At 40.2% G+C, this 24,241-nt stretch overlaps 1 protein-coding gene across 1 annotated transcript; it reads right to left on the bottom strand.

The window, feature by feature from the left end:
- Window positions 1–1,255: 1,255 nt before the first annotated feature.
- WDR1 (WD repeat domain 1) lies at window positions 1,256–19,942 on the bottom strand. The gene is made up of 15 exons (XM_064418644.1): window positions 19,779–19,942; window positions 19,378–19,499; window positions 15,390–15,480; window positions 12,444–12,591; window positions 10,851–11,031; window positions 8,967–9,044; window positions 8,202–8,282; window positions 7,850–8,083; window positions 6,967–7,054; window positions 5,940–6,096; window positions 5,215–5,302; window positions 4,126–4,236; window positions 3,474–3,647; window positions 2,208–2,352; window positions 1,256–1,917 (listed from the first exon to the last, which is right to left on the bottom strand). Exons 1-15 carry the CDS (start codon window positions 19,792–19,794, stop codon window positions 1,808–1,810), a joined length of 1,824 nt encoding a protein of 607 aa, XP_064274714.1. The 5' UTR covers window positions 19,795–19,942; the 3' UTR covers window positions 1,256–1,807.
- Between the last annotated feature and the right edge of the window lie 4,299 nt (window positions 19,943–24,241).

The following is a 24,241-nucleotide window of genomic DNA, read 5'->3' as shown; positions in this document are numbered from 1 at the left end:
CTGATAACCGCTTATCTCCTCCTCCCTTCCCCCTTACAGTTACTTGAATGACAGGGATTCAACTACCACAGGAAGCCACTGAGCAGATTCAATAGCAACTCCTCCAGATCACTCAGGAACAACAGATCAATTGCTTGCTGTGCCAGTCCCTATACAAGAGCAGAACAAGATTTAGGGGCCAAACACTGAGAAAACCATGCTTATTTGGATCTTAAACCAAATATCAAACACACCCTTTTCCAAAACTTCTCTTGTCCTTGCATTGTTAGTAAGAATAACATGCAAAACTGCTAAAAGAGAGACACAGTAAACACAAAGAGACCAAGGTGCAAAATATCCCACTTCTTAAAAAAAAAAAAAAAAGTCAATTGTTCCACTGCAGCTGTTAAGGTTGCAGGCTAGGAGACATTCTCATCACCACTCCTAAAAAGAAATTAACACTTTTTTTTTCCTTTTCAAAAGATGTTTCACCAACATTTCATTTTTATATGCTTTTCTTTTTTCAGCAATTGAGCAATAGGCCACAGTATGAGAAGCAGCAAAAGCATTTTATTTGCTGTATAATTAGTGTCATTAGAAATATGATTGGTAAAAAAACACGCGAGTCCACACAGAAAGGAAAGCTTAATAAAATCCAAAGACAACTGGAAAGGTGGTGGTGGTGGTGGTAGAGACTTAGCAGAGAAAATTTTTTAAGTCTTCCAAGGTTCTAGACAGCAACAACTCTTTTTGGCCATCAGAGATGGTAACAAATCTTCCTACTACTTTGCATCAGAGTGTCCTCCTCCACCCTTGTTTGACTGCTAGCTTCAAATCACTTAAACCTATTGTGGAGTGCGAGAAGGGAACTAAACACAACATCAGGATCTCTTCGCATGAGGTAACGCTTTCATGCAACTGTTCTGCACATGCAAAGGCATAAAACTCACTGAGCAAACACCATCTTCTCAAAAATCACTGTAAGTCATAACAACACTTCACTTTGTTTAATTCCTGTATTTTCCAAAAGGTGGTAGAAGTACTGCATTTTTTAAACAATAACATGCTTCTCCTTCAAACAGAAAATATCTTTAATCTTTAAAACAGAATGATTTCTTTTCTCTGACACTGAAATGATGAGACAGTCTTAATTCATGGAAGTAACAATTGTGTTTCTGAAGCAACAAGTTGCCACAATGATTATTTGTAAACATTATACCCACAACAGTAAGTACATTAAAATCCCACACTTCCACCTTAAAATAAACCACAAAGATTTGACATGAAATACATAAAAAGTTTATTATGTATGTACCCCATCTTCTTATCTGGAGGAGAAAATCTGAGGCAACAGTTTGGTGCAGTATAGAGAAGCAAAGCAATATACAGTAGCTGCACACAGCTTGATTGGTTTCAGACCACAACTAATACTCTTACTATGACTGTTAGTACAGAAATGTTCTGTAATTAGAAAAAATGAGAAGTATTACTCTCATGCTGTACAGTCTTATGTTTCTTGGTTAGAAAAGAACTGATTGAGTTTGAATGTTTCACGCCTGAACCTTGCACACCAACTTGGTTTGGCTGTTGCCTCTGGAATGTTCAGCACAAAGGTTAAGCTCCAGACATAATTTAAGTGCTTTTCATGTGCAAACTGTTATTCGCTAAAGCTTTCAAAGTACATTTAATTACAGATATGAACACCCTGTAAAGATATGAGGATATGACAGCAGACCCAGAGGCCAATACAGATTTTTTAAAAGAAATGCTATGTTCCACTGCAGTAGTTCTAGTCCCTGATTAGGTCCTTCCAAAGAGGGGGCTTATTTCAATTGTAGGAGATAGACCACTCTTTAACAGAAGCATCGTGGGATGTTGTTACCAGAGTATGTTCATCCAACCACGCCAAGCCGCTGACATGGTGTAGTCTGTGAGCATCTGTATTGCAGTGCAAAGTAACAGAAAAGAGTTAGGAAGGCTGGGTTGACAAGCTAACTTCAGCACATTTCAAATATGATTTTTAGCTGCAATAAATACTAGTACTGGATTTTTAAAGTAACTACAAAAGTAACAGAAGAATGCCAGCTGATGTGGCTAGATAGAGATTAACATAAAGGCTAAATTACTTTGGGATCATTCAAACCCTGCTTACCATTAGTCTACAAAACAGTGCTGGATCCCAAGAACTACTAACAACTTTCAAAAGCAGTATGCTGAAGAAAACATACCTGGTATCTTGACTCTGGTCTCTGGATCACTCACAGTCCAAACATACACCATCATGTCCATGCCTCCAGAAGCAAAGTGTTCATTGTCTGGTGACCATGCAATGCAAACAACTTTTGCATGGTGTCCGTAAAAGACATTATGCTCCTATTTGAAAATTAGAGTGACAAGGATTATTCCAATAGTTAAAGCTGCCTGAGGAAATCATTAGCTTTCAATGTGCAGCATCAGAACAAGCTACCACAAGGCTCCAGACAGTGTACATCTCAGATGCAGATGGATGCACTAAGTAAACCACATGGTGGCTTCATTTTATGTGATTTATTTAAATACTTAGTAGGCCAATAAAATACAAACTCCCTTTGTAAAAAAAAAAAAAAACAAAAACACTAAGACATTTTTTTATGAAAGCTTGTTATGTTAAGGGCACATGCAATTTAGAGGTTTCTAAAACAATCCCACAGATATTTCACAAGCCAAAATTATTTCAATTTTTACTTGCAAAATGAAATGTTTTTTGTGGAATGCCATCCTGCATTTTTACTTCACTGTTGTTTTAGTCAAAGTTTAAGGAGTTTACAGGCTGATATGCGTTGACTGAAAAGTGGAAATCGCCCATTTTTTTGTTTTTAGTTAAAAGACAGTAGATTGGCAGATAAAGCAAGATTTCCTGTCCCAGCATATCCCTTTCATAGCTTAGTCCTTACCATGGAACTGTGTGACAGAGCCAGCAGATTTTTATTGCCAAATCTGCTTTATGTAATTGAATTTTATTGTATTCCGTGACTCTTACCAAACTGAGCCTACGTTCTTGTCCATTTTACAAAAATGCACACAAATTCTCTAACAGACCTGGCACGTATTTTGTTACTTCCTTTAAAAATCCCAAACTAACAAACTAGTGTTTCAGCAGATCCAAAGGAATTTTTTGTATTTATCTATGGCAGTCTGTGAAAATCCAGCTCCTTCCCTATTTTAACTATGCATTTGGTACTAGATGGGTTTCAGTGCTCTCCCAGCAGCCAACCCATGCTACACATTTCCTCAGCTATTCTTATGGTCTGCAGAGGGTTCACATAGGCTGCTGTAAATACCAGTACTAGCCCAAAATAGCAGGTAAACAGTTACAGAAACATCAAATTTACAACAATGATTTACAATTAAGCCTCAGCAGCTACAACATTTTTCAGTACAACAGATTTAGACACGAGCTGTCAGTCTATTTGTTTTTAAACAAAGACAACTCTCATTACAACAGTTGTTCTTACCGCGTAGCCATCAGCAACACTAAAGACAGTGACAACTTTGTTTGCATCACAGACTGCAAGAAAGGCACCATCGTGAGAATATGCCAGGTCAGTAACAGGACCTTTAGCTTCCAAAGTCTTATCATCACTTTTCAAAGAGGTTCCTTGGATTGAATACAAATGGACATTCCCATCCTGCAAATTAATAGCAAAGAAGGAGAAAAGGTAGAAAAATTATTTTGCAATAGAAAGAGGAGTTCCTGAAACTTTTTGCATTAATTCTGTCTGGTAGTGCTTATGTTAAGGAAAGGTTTAGATAACCAGTCATTCACGCTGGCTACAATCCACCAAGTGTGGAAAAAACCCATTTTCTATAATCTCCCAGCTTCAAGAACACACTGCATAAAAACAATTTGGCAATTTCAAAACAGCAAATACAGGAAAAAAAAAAGAGATTCAATTAAAAAATAAGCAAAATAGACTTTAGGGCACAGTTGTGGCAGAACCTAGGGAATTAAAGCCCAGGAACACCAAATACACATGCTTCAACAGTACTGATACTGTTACAAATTGTCACCTGCCATTTCTCAACACAACACACCTACTATTATTAAATGCTTCTGTTATTGCTCCAGTGTTCAAAGTAGTACAGTTTTAGGAAGTGCAACCTTACCGCTCCTCCCACTGCTGCTGTACTTCCTGTCGGGTGAATGGCTACAGCTTCTGGCTCATACCCAAGGTCATCAATTGCAAAACATTTTTTCTTATCTTTCATCAAGACAATCTGTAAGCAGAAAACCAGAAACTAAGACCCCTCTTCAAAGTACCTAATATAAAACTATTACTTTAATAATAAATATAAATTCCCTTTAGTTACTTAGATGTTTACTGTATTCTTATCTTAAGGGAACCGTTTCATTCTTTAAAAAAAATAAATTGAAGAAATGCCTACATGTGATGACTAACAAATCTGCTGTACTGCAGTATTCTTGTGTTCTAAACTACAGTGCATTCTACATTGCCTTCAGCTATGCTTCAGTTGGTTTGAACATGAAATAAACATGGAGAAACCAGTATTTTTAGCAGTGCTTACTCCCTTCCTGGTTAATTGTTAAAGGAGGCAGGACCAAATTGTAGCAAGTTATTGCTACAGTGTTAAACTTTAAAGGCTTTCCTATCCGGTTCCATGCTATGGTTAACTGAGATTATCTCACATGAAAACAGGTTTGGACAACACTATCAAATATTCCAAACAAAACCAGCCCCCATGCAGAAAGCATAAATCATTAAAAGTTAATAATGTTTTGACAAAGACAGCCTTAGTGCAATGTCTCCAGTTTTCTGTGATCTCACTAGCAAAAAGTGAGCTAGAGCTGCTTATGCTGTACAACAGCACTAGTTAATTGGTTAGTTGGATTAATTGAAAAAAAAATAAAACACATGAGAAAAACATCCTTTTGCCAAAATTGTCACTGAACAGATCTGGCAAGAGTGCGATTCTGAGGTTTAGCCTTCCAGCACAAAGCTGTATTGATAACAAATACTGATGCATCCACACAAGGGACTTTCTGAAATTTAAATGTGAAATTGGTACAGGATGCAAAAAGACAAGGGTTATCAAGTATCCTGCTGAGTTATGTTCCCTATAGGCCTTATTAGGAAATTCTGCAGCTGTGCAAGGTAAGGACACACTAAGTTAAGTGTTACCATACATGGCATTATTAACATAGCAATAGTTGATAATCCACATGTTATTACTTACTTGTCCAATGCATAAAACTACAGTATAACCACCAGGACCCACAGCTAAACATTTTGGCTGAACATCCATTTTCACAGCATCCTGGCCACTGGATGGGGATGTGCCAAGGTGAAGAAGCAGGAAGGACAAAACAGGAAGAAATTATTTGAATGGGCAATTTAAAATAATGGTAGATATGGAATAATCACCCACTAATCATCAAGAACATGCATAACTTAATTTTCTTATCTACTAACTGGCAAAGTCTGCTATTGTTTTGTGTTTAAAACTTTACTATCTTGATCAGGTAGTACACCTTTGAAATCAATGTTACTATACTACAGTTTAATTTTTAAACTAACTAGATTATCTTAACAGGATTCTTTAAATTCTGGTTTCTGTGAAGAAACAGTGTCCCACTCCTCCTAACCACGTTTATCTCCACTGTCCCTGAGTATTTATGAATGACAAAGCAGATACCCTTCCAAAGCCCCTAAGTCACCCAATACAAGACAGTCTCTCTCATCTAATCTAACCCATGGAAGGGATAAAACAAATTGAAAAGCCTGGGATGCATTTCTCATTGTCAGAAAAAAAGCACAGGGTTGGTACAGTAATAATTTCTACAGTTTCCACAGTAACATAAAACCTAAATAAACTGCAGCATTTTTATTTACCATATAAAATCAACAACACTCTTGCTGTAAAACAATTACACTGCAATAAAAGGCCACATTTTAACTAACCTGTAATCTCTCTTGCTAAGGTTGGTGTAGCGCACAGTGTCATCCATACTGCAGGTGACCAGCTGGTCCATTTCATCCACTGCCATTCTAGAAACCTGATTTGTGTGGCCTTTCCCAGAAAAGCCATCATTCTCTCCAGTTTCAGAATCCCAATAATGTGCATAGTAGAATTAAGGAACATTTGAAGATACTGGTACAGTCAGATTCCACACCATAAAAAGTTACATAATTGAGAGAACAGCTAAGATTAGAAGGGACCTCTTGAGATTAAGTCCAGCCTGCTGCTCAAATTGGTGTCAGCTACAACAGGCTGCAGGGTTCTGTAAGGTTTTGAGTATCTCCAGGGATGGAGACTCTACAGGCTCCATGGGTAACCTTACAATATTTATTAAGTGAAACTGTGATGTTCTGTAGTGAATTAAGTGACCTCCCACAAACGGTAGCAAATACTGGAGTAATTAGCATTAAGTCTGAGACTAGGAAATACTTTCTAAAGAATTTTAGATAGAAGCCCTAGTAACACTGGCTTTCTCTCATGTCATATGGTAACATCATGTGAACTACTCAAACTGTGTTACAGGTCTGAAAAGAAACAGGACCTATATTTGTAAGAGTTTATCCCACCACGACACTACTTTAAAGCCAGGAAAAAGGACTGTAGCTGTAACAACAAGCTTCAGAATGCTGGAAATATAACTTTCTACATATTTTGTCATAAGTGGAAAATATGTATTGCCCTTTCTTGATGTTACAAGAGGCTAATTTATAAATTTATTTGCTTCTCCATACTATCAAGCTACCTATCATGGAGAAGCAACAACTGAAAATTAAGAGTTGGCTTATATTTAGCAGGAAAGTGAAAAGGCAGCTATTAAAACAGGCATTAGGGGAAAGCAAAATAAATTTTAGACAAAATATTCACTTGTGTCCAATAAACTTTGTCTTTGGCAAAGCTTTTTATTTCACCTCTCCTAATGAGCTCTCATATCAGACTAGAAGACTAGAACAAGTACCATTCAAAGGATATTAATATGACCATCATTACTTCCAGAGTAAATATAGGACTTTCCACCATTTTTGTGCACCGTAAGACACTGAATTGATTTACTGTGACCCTGTGAATGGGACATAAATAATTACTGATGAGCAATTTTTAACATATACATACACCTATTTGAGAAGAATGTAGGTTATTCAGGAAATAACATGCCATTCACAAGCATTAAAAGTCACCCAGTATAACAACCACTATTATTTAACTGTTATAGAACTGCTATTGCTATGTCCTTGATGAGAAACAATAAGGGCCATGGATGCCCTTATTAGCCTGATGAGCCAAAATACTTTTGTAGCCTTTTCATCACTGCTTTTTAGGCACTTTGTGATTCAGGGAAGAGGACTAAATATGGTCATGTACCCACACCAACTTCCAGAATTACAGCAGTGATGGCAAAAATCTGGGACATTGTTTCTAGTTCATGTAAAAATGTAAGCTCCCATGAGAGTCTAGTGTCAGTGAACTCTTTAAATCCTAAAATTAAAGTTCAATTGCACGGTAACCCTAATCACCTTGTCCACAATACACTAGTTCTGGGAGAAAGAAAACTACCAGAGATATCTCAATCTATGCTGTATTTCTTTTCTCATCTCAAAAATGCTTAAAAGCTGCAACAAAAGATAAGTCAAGAACATTAATTAAAATGAAATAATCACAGTCTGCGTATCTGCACAAAGCACAGTCTCACCCATGTAAAGAGTAACTTCTTAATTCAAGGAACAGTCACATACAGCTCATTTGGCAATGCTAATTTAACAAAGCTATTTTTCAATAGCTACTATTCCATCTTTACAACTTCAGTCACTGAGTCATTTACTGTAGAAACTCATGCAGTAACAGAACTTTAACCTACCTTTATGACACGCAAGGGCTTATTTGGATTGTTCTTGTCCAAATAATTGATATAGCCAGACAGGGAGATAGTCAGTAAATGGTCTTTCTGCCACAAGCAACCCAGCTGCTGATCCAACACGTTTGATCCCATGTTAAAAGTATTTACAATAGAATTAGCACCAACATCCCAGATTTTAGCAGTTTTATCTCCAGAAGCAGAAAGCAACTGACTACTGTCAGGGCTCCAACTAATCTGTAAAAACAAATGTCACCACAAGACAGTAAATGCATTTCTTAATCCAAGTCTTTGCAGTTCATTAACTGGGTAATGAAACACTATGGATCATCTGCACAAATGAAGTGATACTTACAGCATAAATACCTCCATCATGTGCTTTGCCTCCACCAAGAGCACACACTTTCTCTCCGGTCTTCCCATCATAGACAAAAATCTTAAAAGAGCACAAACACATACAACTTAAAGGGAAAAGCAGTAATAGAAAAAAACCCCAAGATAGTATCTGACATTTTGATACACTAGGGTCCTTTTTAACGAGAGGCACAAGCTATGCTGCACTGAATAATTAAGAGTAAATTATGGAAACGAAAATTGCAAATAATCACAGCAAGTCCCCTGTACTTTGGATCCAGACATTTGAAATTCTGGTAAATGTTACAGTTTTGACTCCTACTGTGATGGCAGCTGCTTAGCACTGCTGTCATGGGAGTCTACCCCCTGAGAAGGACAAGCTACCTATGGTAAAAGAGTCATTGTTCACCTGCCCTTATCAGTAAGGAGTACATATGAAGCTGGATTGCTATCTTTGAATTCACTATTTCAGCTAGACCTCTCAGGATCATAACATACATATTCCAGAAGTCAAATATGTTCCTGTCAAAATAACCTGTAAGAGGATGCTAGGAAGATGGAATGGGGAAAGAAACTGAGTAAGAATAGTCTGGTTACCTACCACCCATCAGTTATTACAGATTTACAGGAGGATAAGTAAAAGTTTAAACTTGTGGCATAAAAAAGAAGCAACATGGATTTTATGATACTAATCCTATTCCCAAAACGCACAAGAAAATCTTCTCATGCTAAAATCAGTATTAAAAAAGTTACTTGTGTTTTTTACCTGCCCATCTGCACTAGCTGTAGCAAATCTGTTCCCATCAGGAGAAAACCTCACACAGTTCACAAACCGTGTATGGTCCTGTAGACAAAAAAAAAGTAAAAATCAGGAAACAAAAAATGAACAGACCATTTTACATAGAAGACAATCTAGTAACAATGAAGTTCTTTTACATATGAACCATAAATTAGCTGTGTAGGATATGCTTGCTGTAGAGAATTGCTATGAGCCAAGTTTAGCCTCTATCTGAAGAGAATCATGGGGCCAAGAACAGTCCAGGGAAGACACTGTGACATCATTACTGATGCAGCTGAAACAACTCAGCACATACCAGAAGAATGACTACCCAGTTTCAGGGATAAGTAGTAAAAAAAGTCAGATGCAGCCTACACACGAGATTCTTCCCCAGTGGTGACTGACTTCTGCAACATTCCCCAGATTTCAACTCTCGCTTCATTGCACAGCGAGTTTTATACACACAAGATTATTTTATCCTTTTTATTGCAAAAGAAAAAAATGCACAGACATGAGGAATAAGTTACTATTTTACTAAAATTCCATTCCTGGGAGACTACATTAGTGGTAGTTTTGTGAAGTAATGAGGCAAGACTGATGTGTGCTCCCCAAATAGACTACTTACAAGTAGGAGACTATTCAAACCATGCAAACTAAAAAACACAGGTTAAATAGGGAAGCACCACAATGAGGCCAAAGCTCCCATGCAGAGAGATTTGGAAGACTATTTTTAGTAGTATGGAAGGCAGGTTCTAACCTACTTTCACCAACTATACTTTTGTCCTCGATGATACTGCAGGCTCTAATTTAAACCATATAACAGCCCATACCAGAATCCCATATATCAACCCAAATATCACTTTAAAAGGAAGACTGCATCACATACCAGTCTAAGCAGCACTGGTAAGCAATTTGGACTTCAGAGTTCTAAAAGAACCAGCTTAGCAAAATGCAAGTATCAGCTTAAGTTCAGAAATATATTAGGCAACTACATCATTTCATTGGATCGTAGAGCTCAAAACAATTCCTTTTCTAGAATTGGAATGGAGTCCTTACTAAAGTCAGCATATGAAGACTAGTCCCAAGGCTCATGTGTAAGGAAATAAAAGGCCTACTACACTGCTTTTAAAGCTAAAATACAAACTAAACATTTTGAATCTACTACTGCAGTAACATCCAGTATCTTTACAGTAGTTTTTTTGAGGCAAGAGATCTGCCATCAAAGCTGCAGAAGCTTGTGCCTTTTTATTTGGCCTTAAGCAACAATGAATACCTTCACTGCAGTAGTTCCAGCCTTTGTTTCATCTAAGAGATTGTAACAAGTAGAATAAGAAACAAAGTTAAAAGGAACATAGAAACAGAAAACTGACCACACAAGTTACGTACCTATTTATGAAATATAGGTTAAGTTACGGTTTCAAACATCTACACTCACCCTTTCTAAGTGGCCCTGGAATTTCAGATTTGAGCACTCTTTATCAGATTGGAAAATTACATTAAGAATCACCACATTTCTTGAATTATACACCTTGGAAAGCTTCAAGAAATTCTACACACATCTGCATGGGGAAACAGAGCTCTGAAAGCAACTGAGCCAACAAAACAGCCTACTTCATCCCTTTCATAGCTTAGTGACAATGAAAAAAGAATATTGGAAAAACTGTTTCAGGTTCTCTTTTTAACCAACCATTTATTTTGGTTTTCTTGGCCTGAGACGAACATTTAGTTACACATGGTTTTAAGAAAGCCACTTGACACCAGCTATGCTTCAAAGGGGAGAACTGAGAACTTCTAACAGCTACTTGTGGTAAGACCTGCAAGCTTGGTGGAAACTGCACAGTTTAACAGAGCCACATCTAAACTTCAACTCACGCTTAGTGTAAACTTGAACTTGAAGGGCGGTCCCTCAAAGAAGGCAGCACAGTTGTCATCGCTGCCCGTTGCCAGCCGATATGGTCTCGTTTGTTTCATGTCCACGCTGTTGATCACTTTATTGTGCCCAGTAATCTCCCCAACAGAAGAGCCACTATCCCACAGGAACACTGCTCCAAATCTAGTTAGAAAAGCACACAATAAGTACAATTCATAGAAGTTACACGTAGATTAACTCCTTGAACATCTGCAAACTGCAGATTTGAGTGCACTCAAAGAAAAGAAATTAGGTCATCTTATTAATCTCATTCAAGTGCATCATAGTTCCCTGAAGGCTATTTGAGATCTTTCTGGTGAGAGATTTTAATCTTTGATAGGAGACGTTTGCTGAAGGGGACAACCAGGTTTTGCATATAAAGCTTCTAAAATTCAGAGATCCAATGTACATTCCTCACTATGACTGCTGGTTTATAAAAGAAAGCAGTAAATTACTCCATCTGCCTAGCCACAACACAGACTGCAGAAAGCTAGGATAACAATGACACTGGATCACAGTTACCCGACTATTTAGCCTAGATTGGGTACCATCTAATAATTTACAAATATTATTACTTAAAGGTTTAAGGAAGAAGTTGTTAAAGTTTTTTTGACAGTTCTTGCTCTAAATCACTTTTAAAAAACCCCGGTATAATCAATACAGAGGCACTAAACTGCCAGAGCATTGCTATTTGAAAGGACTTCTTCAGAATCCCTTCAACAATATTCTAGACTGAAAGTGCATTCAGCTAAGAGGAAGCTGGCCATGTTTTTAAGGAGAGCAAACTCACATTGTATCTGCCCAGGGGGAGATGAGGCAGAGGGAGCAACGGAGGACAAAGAGTCTCTTTCAAGGACACAGTACATGACAGGGATTAAAAAATGGTGCAGGGGACTAGGGAACAGCATCACACGATGCTTTTCAGCCCTTTAGGCATAAGATTACCTGGTCTGTACTCTGCTTTAAAAGTTCTGACAGTCTTTGAACACCAAATGGAGGACACAAACCTACATCAGCATCTCATTTCGTCAGGTAAAGGACAACTGCTTGTTGTCCTTTCATTAAACTACCATAATAAGACCTAAAAATATAGACACATTACCACAGGAGAAAATTCAGACACTTTTTTTTTTAAACTCTTATTAAATCAACTGACTAAGACCATGAGTCCAATAAGTGAAGGAAGAAGGGAAAAAAAATCTTGTTTTCCCATTCCTACCCTATCAGAATTGGATGAAAAAAATCCACCAAACAGCTATCCTTGAATGCAATACCCACCTACCTCTAAGAAATAAGTCCCATACAATTTTTAAACAAATCAATTGTAACAGAACTGTATTTTCCAACTTATTTAAAGCTGTCAAACACTACATAGAAAATATTGCTGCAGAACAGCACAACTTGAAGTCAAGACAGGGAAAAAACAATGAATTCATTCCATTGAAGAATTAAAAGCTTTCTGCAAGGAACATGCTTGTTAGGATGCAGAGGTTTACAGTAAATGCATGTATGTATGTATGTATAAACACACATACCAACACAAAAGGATTACTCACTTTTCCCTTCCTTCTCCAACCACAGCAATTCTCTTGCTGTCTTCAGTCCATGCAAGGTCCTTTATTTTTCCTGCAAACGGCTGATACTCATACTTCAGTAGGTGTTCCTTCTGTGTAGTATCCCAGATTCTCAGCTTTCCAGAGACATCTGCCATAACAAAACAGAATATAACTATTGTTCCAGCATGACTCAGTCACATGACTCATCAATCTGCCAGAGTACAGATTTTCAGCTACACTGAAGACTTGTACTAGGGACCTACTACCTTACCCTATTACAACTACTACAAATCTCTTTATTTAGAAACGCTGAAGCCTATACCACTTTCAACAAATAAGCTTTTTAACCTAATATTACGATTCAAGACATACAGCACCAAATAGAACAGGCAGAGAAAGCATTTGCAGACATGTGAAAAAACTGGACATTAAGAGAGTAGGAACATCAATGTTATCAGCTGGTATGTGTTAAGTATCTCTTACAGAAAGAACAAGCCAGCCCAGCCCACCTGCCCAGCAGCTACAAGACAGCTCACTGGCCCTTCACTGGGAAGTAAGCCACTCTACACCTACAAGGGAGCAGTCCAGTGGACAGTGGCTGATGCACTATGATTTATACCTTCAAAGGAGACCTGTTTTGCATACAAATACCAGGCATATGTAATGTACAAAGAGATTTCTGCCCACAGAACTCAATTCATGCACACCAGTGTACTTTTTCTATACAAAAGCATGTACACACTTAATGGTGTGGATGCCTGCACTATCTGGAATACTAGACGGGAATGCAACAGAACATTCAGGAGCAGTAATGTCAAAAGCAGCACACATGGCACAAGCAGTTAACAATTTAAGACTTAAGATAATGAAAGCTCCCTGGGTCACTGTTTCCACTGAGTATTGTAAAACCCAAGAGCTATTCAGAGCAATTACTGTGGTGCAGGATTGTCAGGATTGTAACCGGAGGAAGTGTTCTATACACAGACAAATTTACACATCTCTAATGAAACCAACACAGCAAAGTCTGTGTGTATTGTACCCTTCAAAAAAGCCACTGTTTTAGAATAAACCACGTGCTAAAATATGCATCTTTCACCTCAGCAGAATGCTTAAATTCTGTTCACCATTTACTGGTGCATCTTTACAATTCAATTTAAACATACAGCCACCCTGCATCTTTGGGACCTGGTCATAGACTGATCTTCACTTCTGCTAAAATGACAGATTCAGAACTTTACAGAGAGAATTTGTTATTGAAGCAGAATTTTAATGTGGATTTTACAATTTAATTGTTTTCTCCATCTATTAACAGATAAGACACCAAGCTTTAACTCTGCAGTATCTCCCATTACTACATCTGCTACGACTGCAATAAGAGGAATTACCATAAAAGCCAAAAGCATAATGCCAAAGGCCTGTCTCATGAAGCACATGAAGTATTAATGCAGGCTGCATGGCTAATGCAGATTTATAGACAGAGAAATGAATCTTACATGTTATACTTAGAAACAGCTTAAACAGCCTGCTCATCTATCTTCAGACCCCATGCTCAGCACTACCACAAAACTATTTATAAATGACACAGAAGACACTTTTTAAGGGAAATGCTGCAACCTAAACTCTTTCATGTGGGTATGATAAAAATCAACCAAACACTTCCCTAGCACAGTACCTATTATTGTTCTTTTACAAAGGACTGGAAATCTAAAAGACTACAAGAAAAAATTAGATAGTTATTCTGAGTATTAAGTGCTGCACAAACCTAGAGCATCAAGTTTGTACAATACAGAATGCAAACTAGATTTTAAGTGGGTATTCAATTTGACACATGGTCCACACACAAGACTGAGCCAAGAAAATCCTGGCTGTGATCCCTTTCAGACAAGAATGTGAGAAAAAGGAAAAAAAAAAGCTCTGCTATCAGTGTTCTTAAAGGTTCCCCAGTACTCCAAAAATACTTATTCTAATATAGCTTTCTGATATGAAAGAAACTGAGAAGGACAGGACATTTTACACTTAAAAATACAGTTCCCTTGAAATTGCTGAAAGAGAAACTACTAAGACCTTTGCAGGAATCTGTGCCTCCTTTCTAAGGGGCTCAGAATGTTTTATTTTCAGATATATTACTTAGAAAATATACATATTTGGGCACATTATGTGTTTCTGAAGGATTTCTAATTGAAAATGGCAAGCATTTTTGAAAAAAAAAATCTATATTTTAGCTGCAAGTCTTTGTATGTAATACAAGTTACAGTATTGTATTTATCAATATTCTTCACTGTGTACCAGTCCTCCTGAAAAAAATATCAATTATTTGATGTAAGCTTCTATTAAAAAAGGTTTGTTTTGTTCTTTGGTAGTCAAAAATTCCTACAACACAGAAATTTACACTAAAAATTCATGTTACATGTCCTCAGACTATTGATTCCTATGCATTACATGGAAACTGGGACTCAGCCTCTTTTCCTGCTAACTTGCCAAGGAAAGCCATTTTAGTTCAGGCTAAAAAGTAACAAAGTCATACATGTTGCCAAGTTTGGCCAGGAAGAAGGGAAAAGAAAGCAGCACACACTGTTTTAGAATCCCTCCCCTGCCTAGAAAGAATCAAAGTTTATCAACATCACAAACAATAGCACTGTATTTCAGAAATAACTTTTCACTCTGTTGCATTTACACGAGTCTTCATCACACTAAGTACTTAGGGTTCATTTCCAGATTCTTTCTTTATTGAAATACTACATTTTAAAAAGACCAGGAATATCACTAGGCTCACTGCCTGAGAAAGATGTTAGAGGAACAAGGACAGAAAACGTGTGCCTGAGTCCACCCAAGCACATCCCATTGACTGCATATTCCACACACACACATGAAGTGTTACTGCGGTTTTGCCAGTAACTTTAACAGCTCTGTCCACACATCTTATGCACATGCACATGGATACTATACCTCCAGATGCTATGTAGAATCCACTAGGAGCATACTTGGCAACTACAACCTGGTGGGCATGCTCAGTGTAGATGTCAGCAATTGCAGGATTCTATTTTAAAGGGGAAAGAAAGAAGTTACAAAGTAGTACTTCCTCATTTTTGAAGGAATAAAATTAGAAATTCAACAATAAAATTCATAATTCTTCCCTGCACTCCTTTCTCTCAAACCCTGCCTTCTAGCTTAAATTGGGGAACTGTCTAAAAGTGAGAAGTGCAGTACACATTGCAGAACACTGCTGTACCACTGAAGCAACACACTACTTTCTAACAACTGACATAAAAAAGGATTTCCTCTTAAGAAAGGGTCCCAGCACTTCAGGCTTTCTTCTCCAATACCTGCTAAACAATAGAAAAACACCCTCCAAAATAACAGGCCAAGCATCAAGCTCTTTTTCTTTAGAGCTAGCCCAGGGATGAAGCAGTTACTCAAGTAGAATACTAAGTACGAGCTGTGCTTCACAGCACACATCTAAAATTCTACTGTAGTCAAGTATGAAACTTAAGCCTGCAGTCAACCACAACACGTGGCTATTAATCATCACCATGTACCCAAAATCACTCAATAACCAATGAGATGTGCTAGGCTTGCTTTCTTGATAATTGCAATCTGCTTAAAGCCAGAAGACCTGGTATCAAGAGTTGTACAGGAATCCTGGAAGAAATTCACTGCCACTCCATTATAATTTTATCTCTATAGTCTAAATTATGTTTTCAGACATAATATTCAGATATTCAGACATAATATCTCAGGTAGGACAATAAAATGAAGTGCGTCTCAGCAAATCAGTAGTATTATACAAGAGAGGTACCATACAAGAATGGCCACATACAAAAAAAAGAATGACATCAAGGCAAAAAACTTTCAAATTAGTTGCATAAAAAAGTCATTCTGCACCCCTCTCAATTACAGTGTACATATGCTACAATAGTAATACACTACTCTTTAGAAATATTTTTCTACCATATAACACATTTGCTCCAGCTCCAGAAACTTGACTCATATGATCAAAACAAAACTCCATTTTGACTGCTATAATTAATACTGATTTATTCAATTGAACCAGAAAACCACCTGATGTTATGGTATGACTCAGCCATCCAATCAGGAAAAACTAAAACACCCGCTCTGTGTTAGAAAGCAGCCTCCTGCTCACAAGAGTTCTTGCTGCTGCAGTACTGTTACATCTCAGGAGACAGAATTCAGCTTGCTCATGCAAAAAGGAATTCTTTTTCATTCCTGCTTTTATGCATTGCTTGAGTGCATTATAGCTCTACTCAAGTCACAACCATCTGCACTTACAGCATGCACATCCCTCTTCATTTTGTGTCCAACTGGATTTCATCTAAGCAAGACAAGACAATGTTTTCCCTATTCTATATCTGCATCACCTACACGGTCAGGGAGCTCAAATCCCACTGCATGGTGTTATTAATGGCATGGTAGGTGCTGTTTTACAGCAAGAATCTCCAAGAACCTAGGAAACTAAACTGAGAGACTAACTTAAAGGGTTACATGAAAGAAAAAGACCCAAATTTAAGATATAGTAGATAGATTCCAGAAACCAGATAGTAAGTTAGGGTTGTCAAACTGTACATTATTTATTCAGTAGTATTATTTCTGCTTGTAAAGCCAGTTTTCTAACTTGCATGTTTTTTGTATCTGGCCCAACCCCCAGAAACCACTTCTAAAATTATATTTAAGGAGAAAATTATAGTGTGAGCTGGGACAAATGTAGTACCTAGATTAAACCAGCAGCGAGCTTATGTGGCTTATGTCAAACACTGAAACCAGAGCCACATATGAAAGTGAGCAGTTTCAGTTCCAAGCTTCAAAGTAGTGTTAGACTCATGAAGATAAAATATTAATGAAGTATTAAACCTTAAAAATATCATTAGTCTTTCTCACAGAGCTTTTCCAGCACTGCTCCAGAACTACTTCTTTAAGGAAATCTCTAGATCATGCTCACAGATCAAGCATTAACTCTGAATGCTATATTCATCTGATTAGCTAATGCTAGATAGCTTTAGACTTAAGGAGAAAGGTGATCACTGCATTTTGATGACGCCCTTTTTCTTAATTAGAGCACAACCATTTCACTGGAGAACTGCTCATGGAGGGACTACACACAGACCCCCACCCAGCATTTTATTTTGTTGGTGCATGCTGTTAGAGAGGCTTCTACATGGCCCAAAGAAGGCACAGATCTTAACTAAGAGTGGACACACTTGCCAGTCAGGTTACAAACTGCAGCATTCTCCACACAAAAGCCATAGCACAGGCGTTGGTCAGTTTTTGTATTACTGCTACAATATATTCTGTAGTTGCCTGTCAATTATTAACAGTAGCAAACTCCCCCTGTCAGCTGGGTAAATCTGCCTATCAGCATGAACTGCACCATAATCCCAAAGGATTCGTGACTTCCATTCTCACCTTCCCTTCAGAGTTTAAACAGTTTGAATGTGAATTCCCACAATCCCACCTTGCCTGGTCTCAGGTCACCGTGTCCCCCACACCCCCAGCTCACGCTGGGGCTCCCATTTGGACTGGGCTAATCCTCAGTGAGCTGATTCAGGTAAAGCAAATTGCTTTCTTCCGATTTAACCTCCCAAACAGGGTCAGAAGAGCATTAATGACAGTACAAGGGAGAAGGTCGGCATTCACGACTTGGTCAGAAACTGTAATGTAAGCAGAGTGGCTCTTCCCTCCTCCCTCATCACACTGTGTGCCATTACAGGGTTTAACTGGGGCTTCTGGTTTCAGAAACTCGAACTTTTCTTGATACTGAGAGCAAAACACTATTACAAAGACATTACAGCGACACACTGAAACCGGAGTGCGAGCTTACTTTTAGTTTTAAGTGGATGAATTTAAAACTGATAGCAATCAAGAAATCTGCAAGGAATTAAGTTATTAGAAGCACTTATCTATTATGGCATGACAATGAAGAAATGCCTGAGTTTAGTGGGGATGATGAGATGAAACAGGGAAACAGCTCAGTTTACAAAGGTGATTTACAGGAGCAGGCATAAACAAATCCATTGTTGTGGAGACCTAAAAATTCCAGAGGTATGTCCTGCCCCTCCCCCTGCAGTCCTTCCTGCTGCAGGCCAAATCTGCAATAGGAAAGTAAACCTAGGGGAGAATTTGATTTCTAAAGAACAAGCAATCACTTTGAAAAAATTTATTTTTTAAAAACCAGTAGCAAGACAGTGGCCTAAACATGCAATGCTTCCTCCATACTTTTCAAAGGGATGCCATCTTTGAAAAGAATTCATTCAAATAACTCTCTTAACATTTCTCTAATTAGCATCACAGGAAAAAAAAAAAAACACAACACCAAACCTCCACACTACTGAAAACATTAACTGGAGCATTCTAATATTTAATCGATGAGCAAAATTCCCTGTGAGCAGTGCTGAGAACTTGCACCCAGCTCGTCATGGGAGTCCAGCAATTCATAACTGGTTTGATTCCTGGAGTTGGGGCTGGGTGGGGGGGGAAAGAAGCTGAAGAATAACGTGTTTAAAGATACACGTTTGCAAGTATTTACATGCTTCCCTGACAGGAAAAGGGCCCCAAACAGCAAAGAGGGAAGAGTTCATTTATTAGGCAAACACAGCACTCAACTTCACAGTAGTGATACCTAAGAAGATAAACAGGGCCAACCAGAATATACCAGTCTCTCAGCTCTCAAGTCCTATGCGAAGACGGAAAGAATTGCACATTTTACCGAGATTTTCTACATGCTTTTACAGTCGCTGCCTGTGGTTTTATGCCTGAGTCATGCACTCTACTCATTCCCCCGCTGCTGATCACGGAGCTGTGACCTGGATTGAAATCGCCAAGACTGAATGAAGCACAGGCTGTTAAAGGAGGGGCAGGGAGACAAAATGAAACTTAGCGACAGCTTCACACTAGAAAAACCAAATAAATCAAGATACATTACATCAATGTTCCTGATGACGACACATTTTCCATTGGTGTAGAGAAAATTGTTGCCCTTAGGATCACCTCCAATAATTTTGGAAACGCCTCGTTCAACCTGTGGAAGGCTGGCGAACACTTTTTCTATGGGAAAAATAAAAGAAGAAAGGGCATAAAAAAATAATAGTAATAAAAATTTAAAAAAAAAAAAAAAAAACCAAAATACAAGGAAGGCGGTTAATCCCCGCGGCGGGCACACGCCCTGCCCTGCCGGCAGCCGCCGTCACTTGTTGCTGTCAGCGGGCTGCGAGGCGCCGCCGGCTCCGCGCCATCCGCGGGGCCGCACGAGGCTCCGCGCCCGCGGGGCTCCCGCTCCCCGTCCCCGCCCGGCACCGCGCCGCCCCGGCGCCCCCGCCAGCTTACTGATCTCGTACGGCATCTTCGCCCGCTTGTGAGGGCGGCAGGCTCGGGCAGGGAAGGGCGGCGGGCGCGGCCGGGCCGGGCTCTGTGGCTCCGCTGCCGCCGCTCAGCCCCGCTCGGCCCCGCGGCGCGAACCAGGAAGCGCCCGCGCCGCGCGCCGCTCTCCGCTGCCTTTGACCATATATAGTCAACTCTGCTCGCGCCGCGCCGCTCCCCGCCAGCCCGCGCCGCGCGCCCTCCCCCGGAAATGCCGTGGGCTCGGCCGGGCCCGGCGGGGCCGCGCTGGGGCGGCCTCGGAGGCGGCCCCGCCCCGCGGGGAGCTGCGCGCAGGGCGGGCCGGGCCGGGCCGGGGCCGAGGCCGGGGCCGGGCGGGCGCCACTCGGTGGCTCTGACCGGCCTCGGCCGCGCCGCGCGTGCGCGGAGGCCGCTCCGCGCCGCGGCGCTCCCGGGCGGTGCGCGCGCGTGCGCGGCGGCGGGGCCGCCGAGGGCGGGGCTGCGCGCGCCGGCACCGCCCTGTGCCGGGAACGCCCGGCGGGCTGAGGGGATTTGTGTGGGGATCGCGGGAGCCGGCAGCCGGCAGCGGGATGTGTGTGGGGAGCACGGGAACAGACAGGGGGCAGGGGGATGTGTGTGGGGAGCACGGGAACCGGCAGCGGGCAGGGGGATGTGTGTGGGGAGCACGGGAACCGACAGCGGGCATGGGAATGTGTGTGAGGAGCACGGGAATCGACAGCGGGCAGGGGGATGTGTGTGGGGAGCACGGGAACCGACAGCGGGATGTGTGTGGGGAGCACGGGAACCGACAGCGGGCAGGGAGATGTGTGTGGGGAGCACGGGAACCGACAGCGGGCACGGGAATGTGTGTGGGGAGCACGGGAACCACCGGCGGGCAGGGGCGGGCTCGGGCTCGGCGGTGTGCGAGGCGCAGCCCGGGCGAGCCCCTCCGCCGCTGCCGGCCCTTTCCCGGCGCCGCTCCGCCCGGGCAGCCGCTGGCTCCCGCGGGTCCCTCAAGGCGGCTCTGGGCGGGCTCCGGCCCGGCCGCCGCGGTTGGGATACCGGGAGTGAGCCTTGTGCTACCGCGGCGACACAGCTTTGGTTTCGGTGGGGAACCATCCTGAGTCTTTGGAATCACCTCCTGCGGGAGAGGCTATGCAGGTCCCCGAGTTCCTCCTCTCAGCTCTCGGGAAGGCAATTGCTGTCCGCAGTCAGTATTGCCTTTAAGATCAGTCTTATCTTCATCACTTATATGTTTACAATTGTATCCTATAGTTTTATGCCATTCAACTCCAGATGCTGCTGAGGTGCTTCACAAACTGCTAATTTATCACCTGAGCCGTCTCCTGAGGCCAAGTTGGACCTCCAAGTTGACTGTTTAAATCAAGCTGAACCACGTACAGCCATTCATATTTCCTATATAACTTTGGATAAATTGAATTATTCTATCCCTCCAATATTAATCACATGTACAATCAGTTCAGTTGTAAAGTGAGTAAGTTTTCACCTACAGAATAGGAAAAAAGCATCAGGATAGATGGGTATGACAGGACTGCCTTGCCCAGCCTGTGAATACAGAATATAAAAAGAGCAAAGTTTTTGGTGTGCTCTTGGCCCACTGACCTGTAAAACAGGCAGGGGGGAGCCCTGTGGGAATCTCCTTTGGGGGCTGGGAGAACAGGTTGGGGAGGGGAAAAGCTTTGGGTCCTCAAATGCAGGAAGGATCAGTATTGCAGTGCAGGGGTGTAAAGCCTTTCATGCAGAGAGGGGTAAGCATTTCAGGGGGAAAGGATGCTGAAATTTCACAAGAACCTGTCCTGAGTCGGCTTATGCAGCTATTCTGCTCAAGGACCAGTGAAGGCTGCACTTAACTACACTGGGATTGTTGAAAGAGATTTTTGTATTTTCACTTCTGTGCTAAATGTATTTGGATTTTCCCTTATTCAATGTTCAAAGAGCTGTGTTTTCCTTGAATAATTACCATATCATATGCCCAATAAAAAGTAATCCATATGACACCACTTTTTTTTTTCTTCACCTCCTTGGATCTTTTAGAAATACATGAATTTTTATGTATTTATTATGTCAACATTTCATGCTAAAGACAAAGCAGAGTCTAAATTGGCCATAAGTTTGGTTTTTTTGGGTTTTTTGAGATTTTTTTGTGCCCCAAAGCTGTATTATCTCTTCTTACATGCCCAGAATCATGTTTACATTTTTTGGAACTACATTAGTTCATTGAAGATACTTTCCTTCCTTGTAAGGGTTGCCTTTGTAGGTTCTTAAAGCACTGACCTCTGCTCACGTCCTAAGATTTTTAATATAAATTTGACATTTACTTGAAATTATGTAGCTGATGCATTATAAATCAAAATTCACTAGGTTCTCATAAATAGCCAAATAACTGCTGTGGCTTGGAAGTAGCAAGTGTGCCTGTAGAAATTCCTGTAAAAAATCCAAAGTCAGTTTCAGAAGCTTCCCCCCCCACCCTTTTTTATAGGTGCCTTTTTATAGGTGCCTCAAGTATTTAAGAGATGAGAAATCCAAATCTGGATCTTCTCAATAAAACTTATTGTAGTCCTGAAGTTTCCATTCTTCAAACCATAGAAGGGAATTGAATCAATGAATTGTTACTTTTCCCTTTGTAAATATTTGATTTAGTTTTTAGTTACTTGGTTAGCAAGTCTTAGGAATTTTTTTCTTGTTTCCACAGTTGTACTTTAGGTCTTGAGGTTTTTGAACAGAGATCTTCAGCAAGCTCAAGTAGCAAGTGCTTGCCCTCTTGGGGAAGCACAGCCAGCTCGTACTTGGCTGCAGATTTATTAGTAGTACTTGAAGAAGTTACTGGTCCCAGCTCTGCAGCTCTTCTCTTGAATGACTGAGTTGGGATTTCTCTGCAATGCCACTTGGCATTGATGTCCCTGAAGAGATGAAAAAAATCTGCTATCCTTGGCCTGGCACTGGGCATGCATGAAGACATTTATCAGTTATTTGGAAAATCTGTTTTCTCTGAATCTGTGTCAAGAGTGCTTCATCTTCATAGCTGTAATTACCTAGTGATGTCCTGGACATCATAGAGAGGTTGCTTCAGAGAATGCTCGAATGTTATTGTTTATTTCTTGTTATTTACCTGGTGGATCACAGATACACACATGGCTTGTGAAACATGTAGTGATTGATTTCTATTCCGGAAGGCTCCGTTCTCCAGGCCTGCAGGTATTGACCATTAGGCAGTGATATCAAAGATGTTCCCATATTGAGAGCTGAATACTAATGTTATTCCTAAGGCTCTGGACCAGCAAAAATGGAAATTTCTGTGAGGGAGGTGTATGGACTTACAGCTGCATTTCAGAGCAGTAGCTAAGAAAGTGATGAAAAATGAAAGTTTATGCTGTTGCACTGCTCCGCACGTGGAATTTATAAAATTCATAGCAATTTCTCATGGTTTTTTAGCTTTTACCCTTCTTTGCTGACTAAGAGGTGACTTGAATACTGATGAAAACACGCCCCTTAAATTTGCAACTCAGCAGTATAGCCTGAGGCACGTGTTAACAGCTCCTTAGAAAGTATTTCACAGTCCTTTGGTATTTCCACATCACTTAGCATAGCATTGCACTTATATACACGTTTTGTCTGATGATGAGTAGCCATCAGCTTTTCTAACAGGAATTAAAGTAAAATATGTCTTTATGCTGTGGTTTGGTGTTGGTTTTTTGTGTTTTTTTTTTTTTTTTTTCCTCCAAGGCTGCAGCTTTTGTTTCTCCCTGTTTTGAAGGCTAAATGGTGAAATCTGCCCCCAGATAGTCAAACAGAAATGGTACGAGGAGTTTGAAATGAGAATTAATCTTACACATTCATAGATGCTGCTATTATGGCATTTCATAATGCACCAATTGTGAATATGTAGATTATTTAGGAATTAAATATATTTAATAAAATATTTATTACTATTTATTACAAACACCAAGAATATAAATACTCTTTTTTAAAACCTAACAATTTTAATTCTAACCAGATTTGTGTGGAGTTAATGTCGGGATGCTGACCATCTATTCAATGATAAAAGACAAACTGTGATGAATATTTTCTGACCCTGGTATACTGAAATACACTGAAAACTAAAAAATTAAATAGGTTGAGTGATAGTGATAACATGATAACTCAATATAAAAAAATGCAAACATACTAAGATTTGGTACTAAATTCTGTTTCCACTGGCATTTGAGGGATCAGAATTTGTTCCAGATGGTGAAGATCAAATTCCCTCCAGTTTAAAATAATGAAATTCTGGGCTGCTGCAATCCTGCACTCCCAGGCTACCCCTCATTCCACCTCCCTTGCCCAGATACTGGCATTCCTGTGTTCCCATTCCTAGATCTGAGACTCGAACTGGGCCAAACCAAACGGAGGAGCTGCCAGGTTGGTTTTCAATTAAATGAGTATTGGCCTGTTTCACAGGGCTGTTACACGAG

Source organism: Passer domesticus, chromosome 4 (genome assembly GCF_036417665.1).
Source record: "Passer domesticus isolate bPasDom1 chromosome 4, bPasDom1.hap1, whole genome shotgun sequence".
In the NCBI taxonomy this organism is placed as follows: domain Eukaryota; kingdom Metazoa; phylum Chordata; class Aves; order Passeriformes; family Passeridae; genus Passer; species Passer domesticus.
The sequence above is the reverse complement of the archived record's forward strand: the minus strand, read 5'-3'. Positions and strand labels throughout refer to the sequence as shown.

Coding starts and splice junctions, on each gene's coding strand:
- WDR1 (XM_064418644.1), bottom strand. Junction 8,084..8,201: donor ATGATGGAGGTATTTATGCT/GTAAGTATCACT, acceptor TTGTTTTTACAG/ATTAGTTGGAGCCCTGACAG. Junction 1,918..2,207: donor GACCAGAGTCAAGATACCAG/GTATGTTTTCTT, acceptor ACTGCAATACAG/ATGCTCACAGACTACACCAT.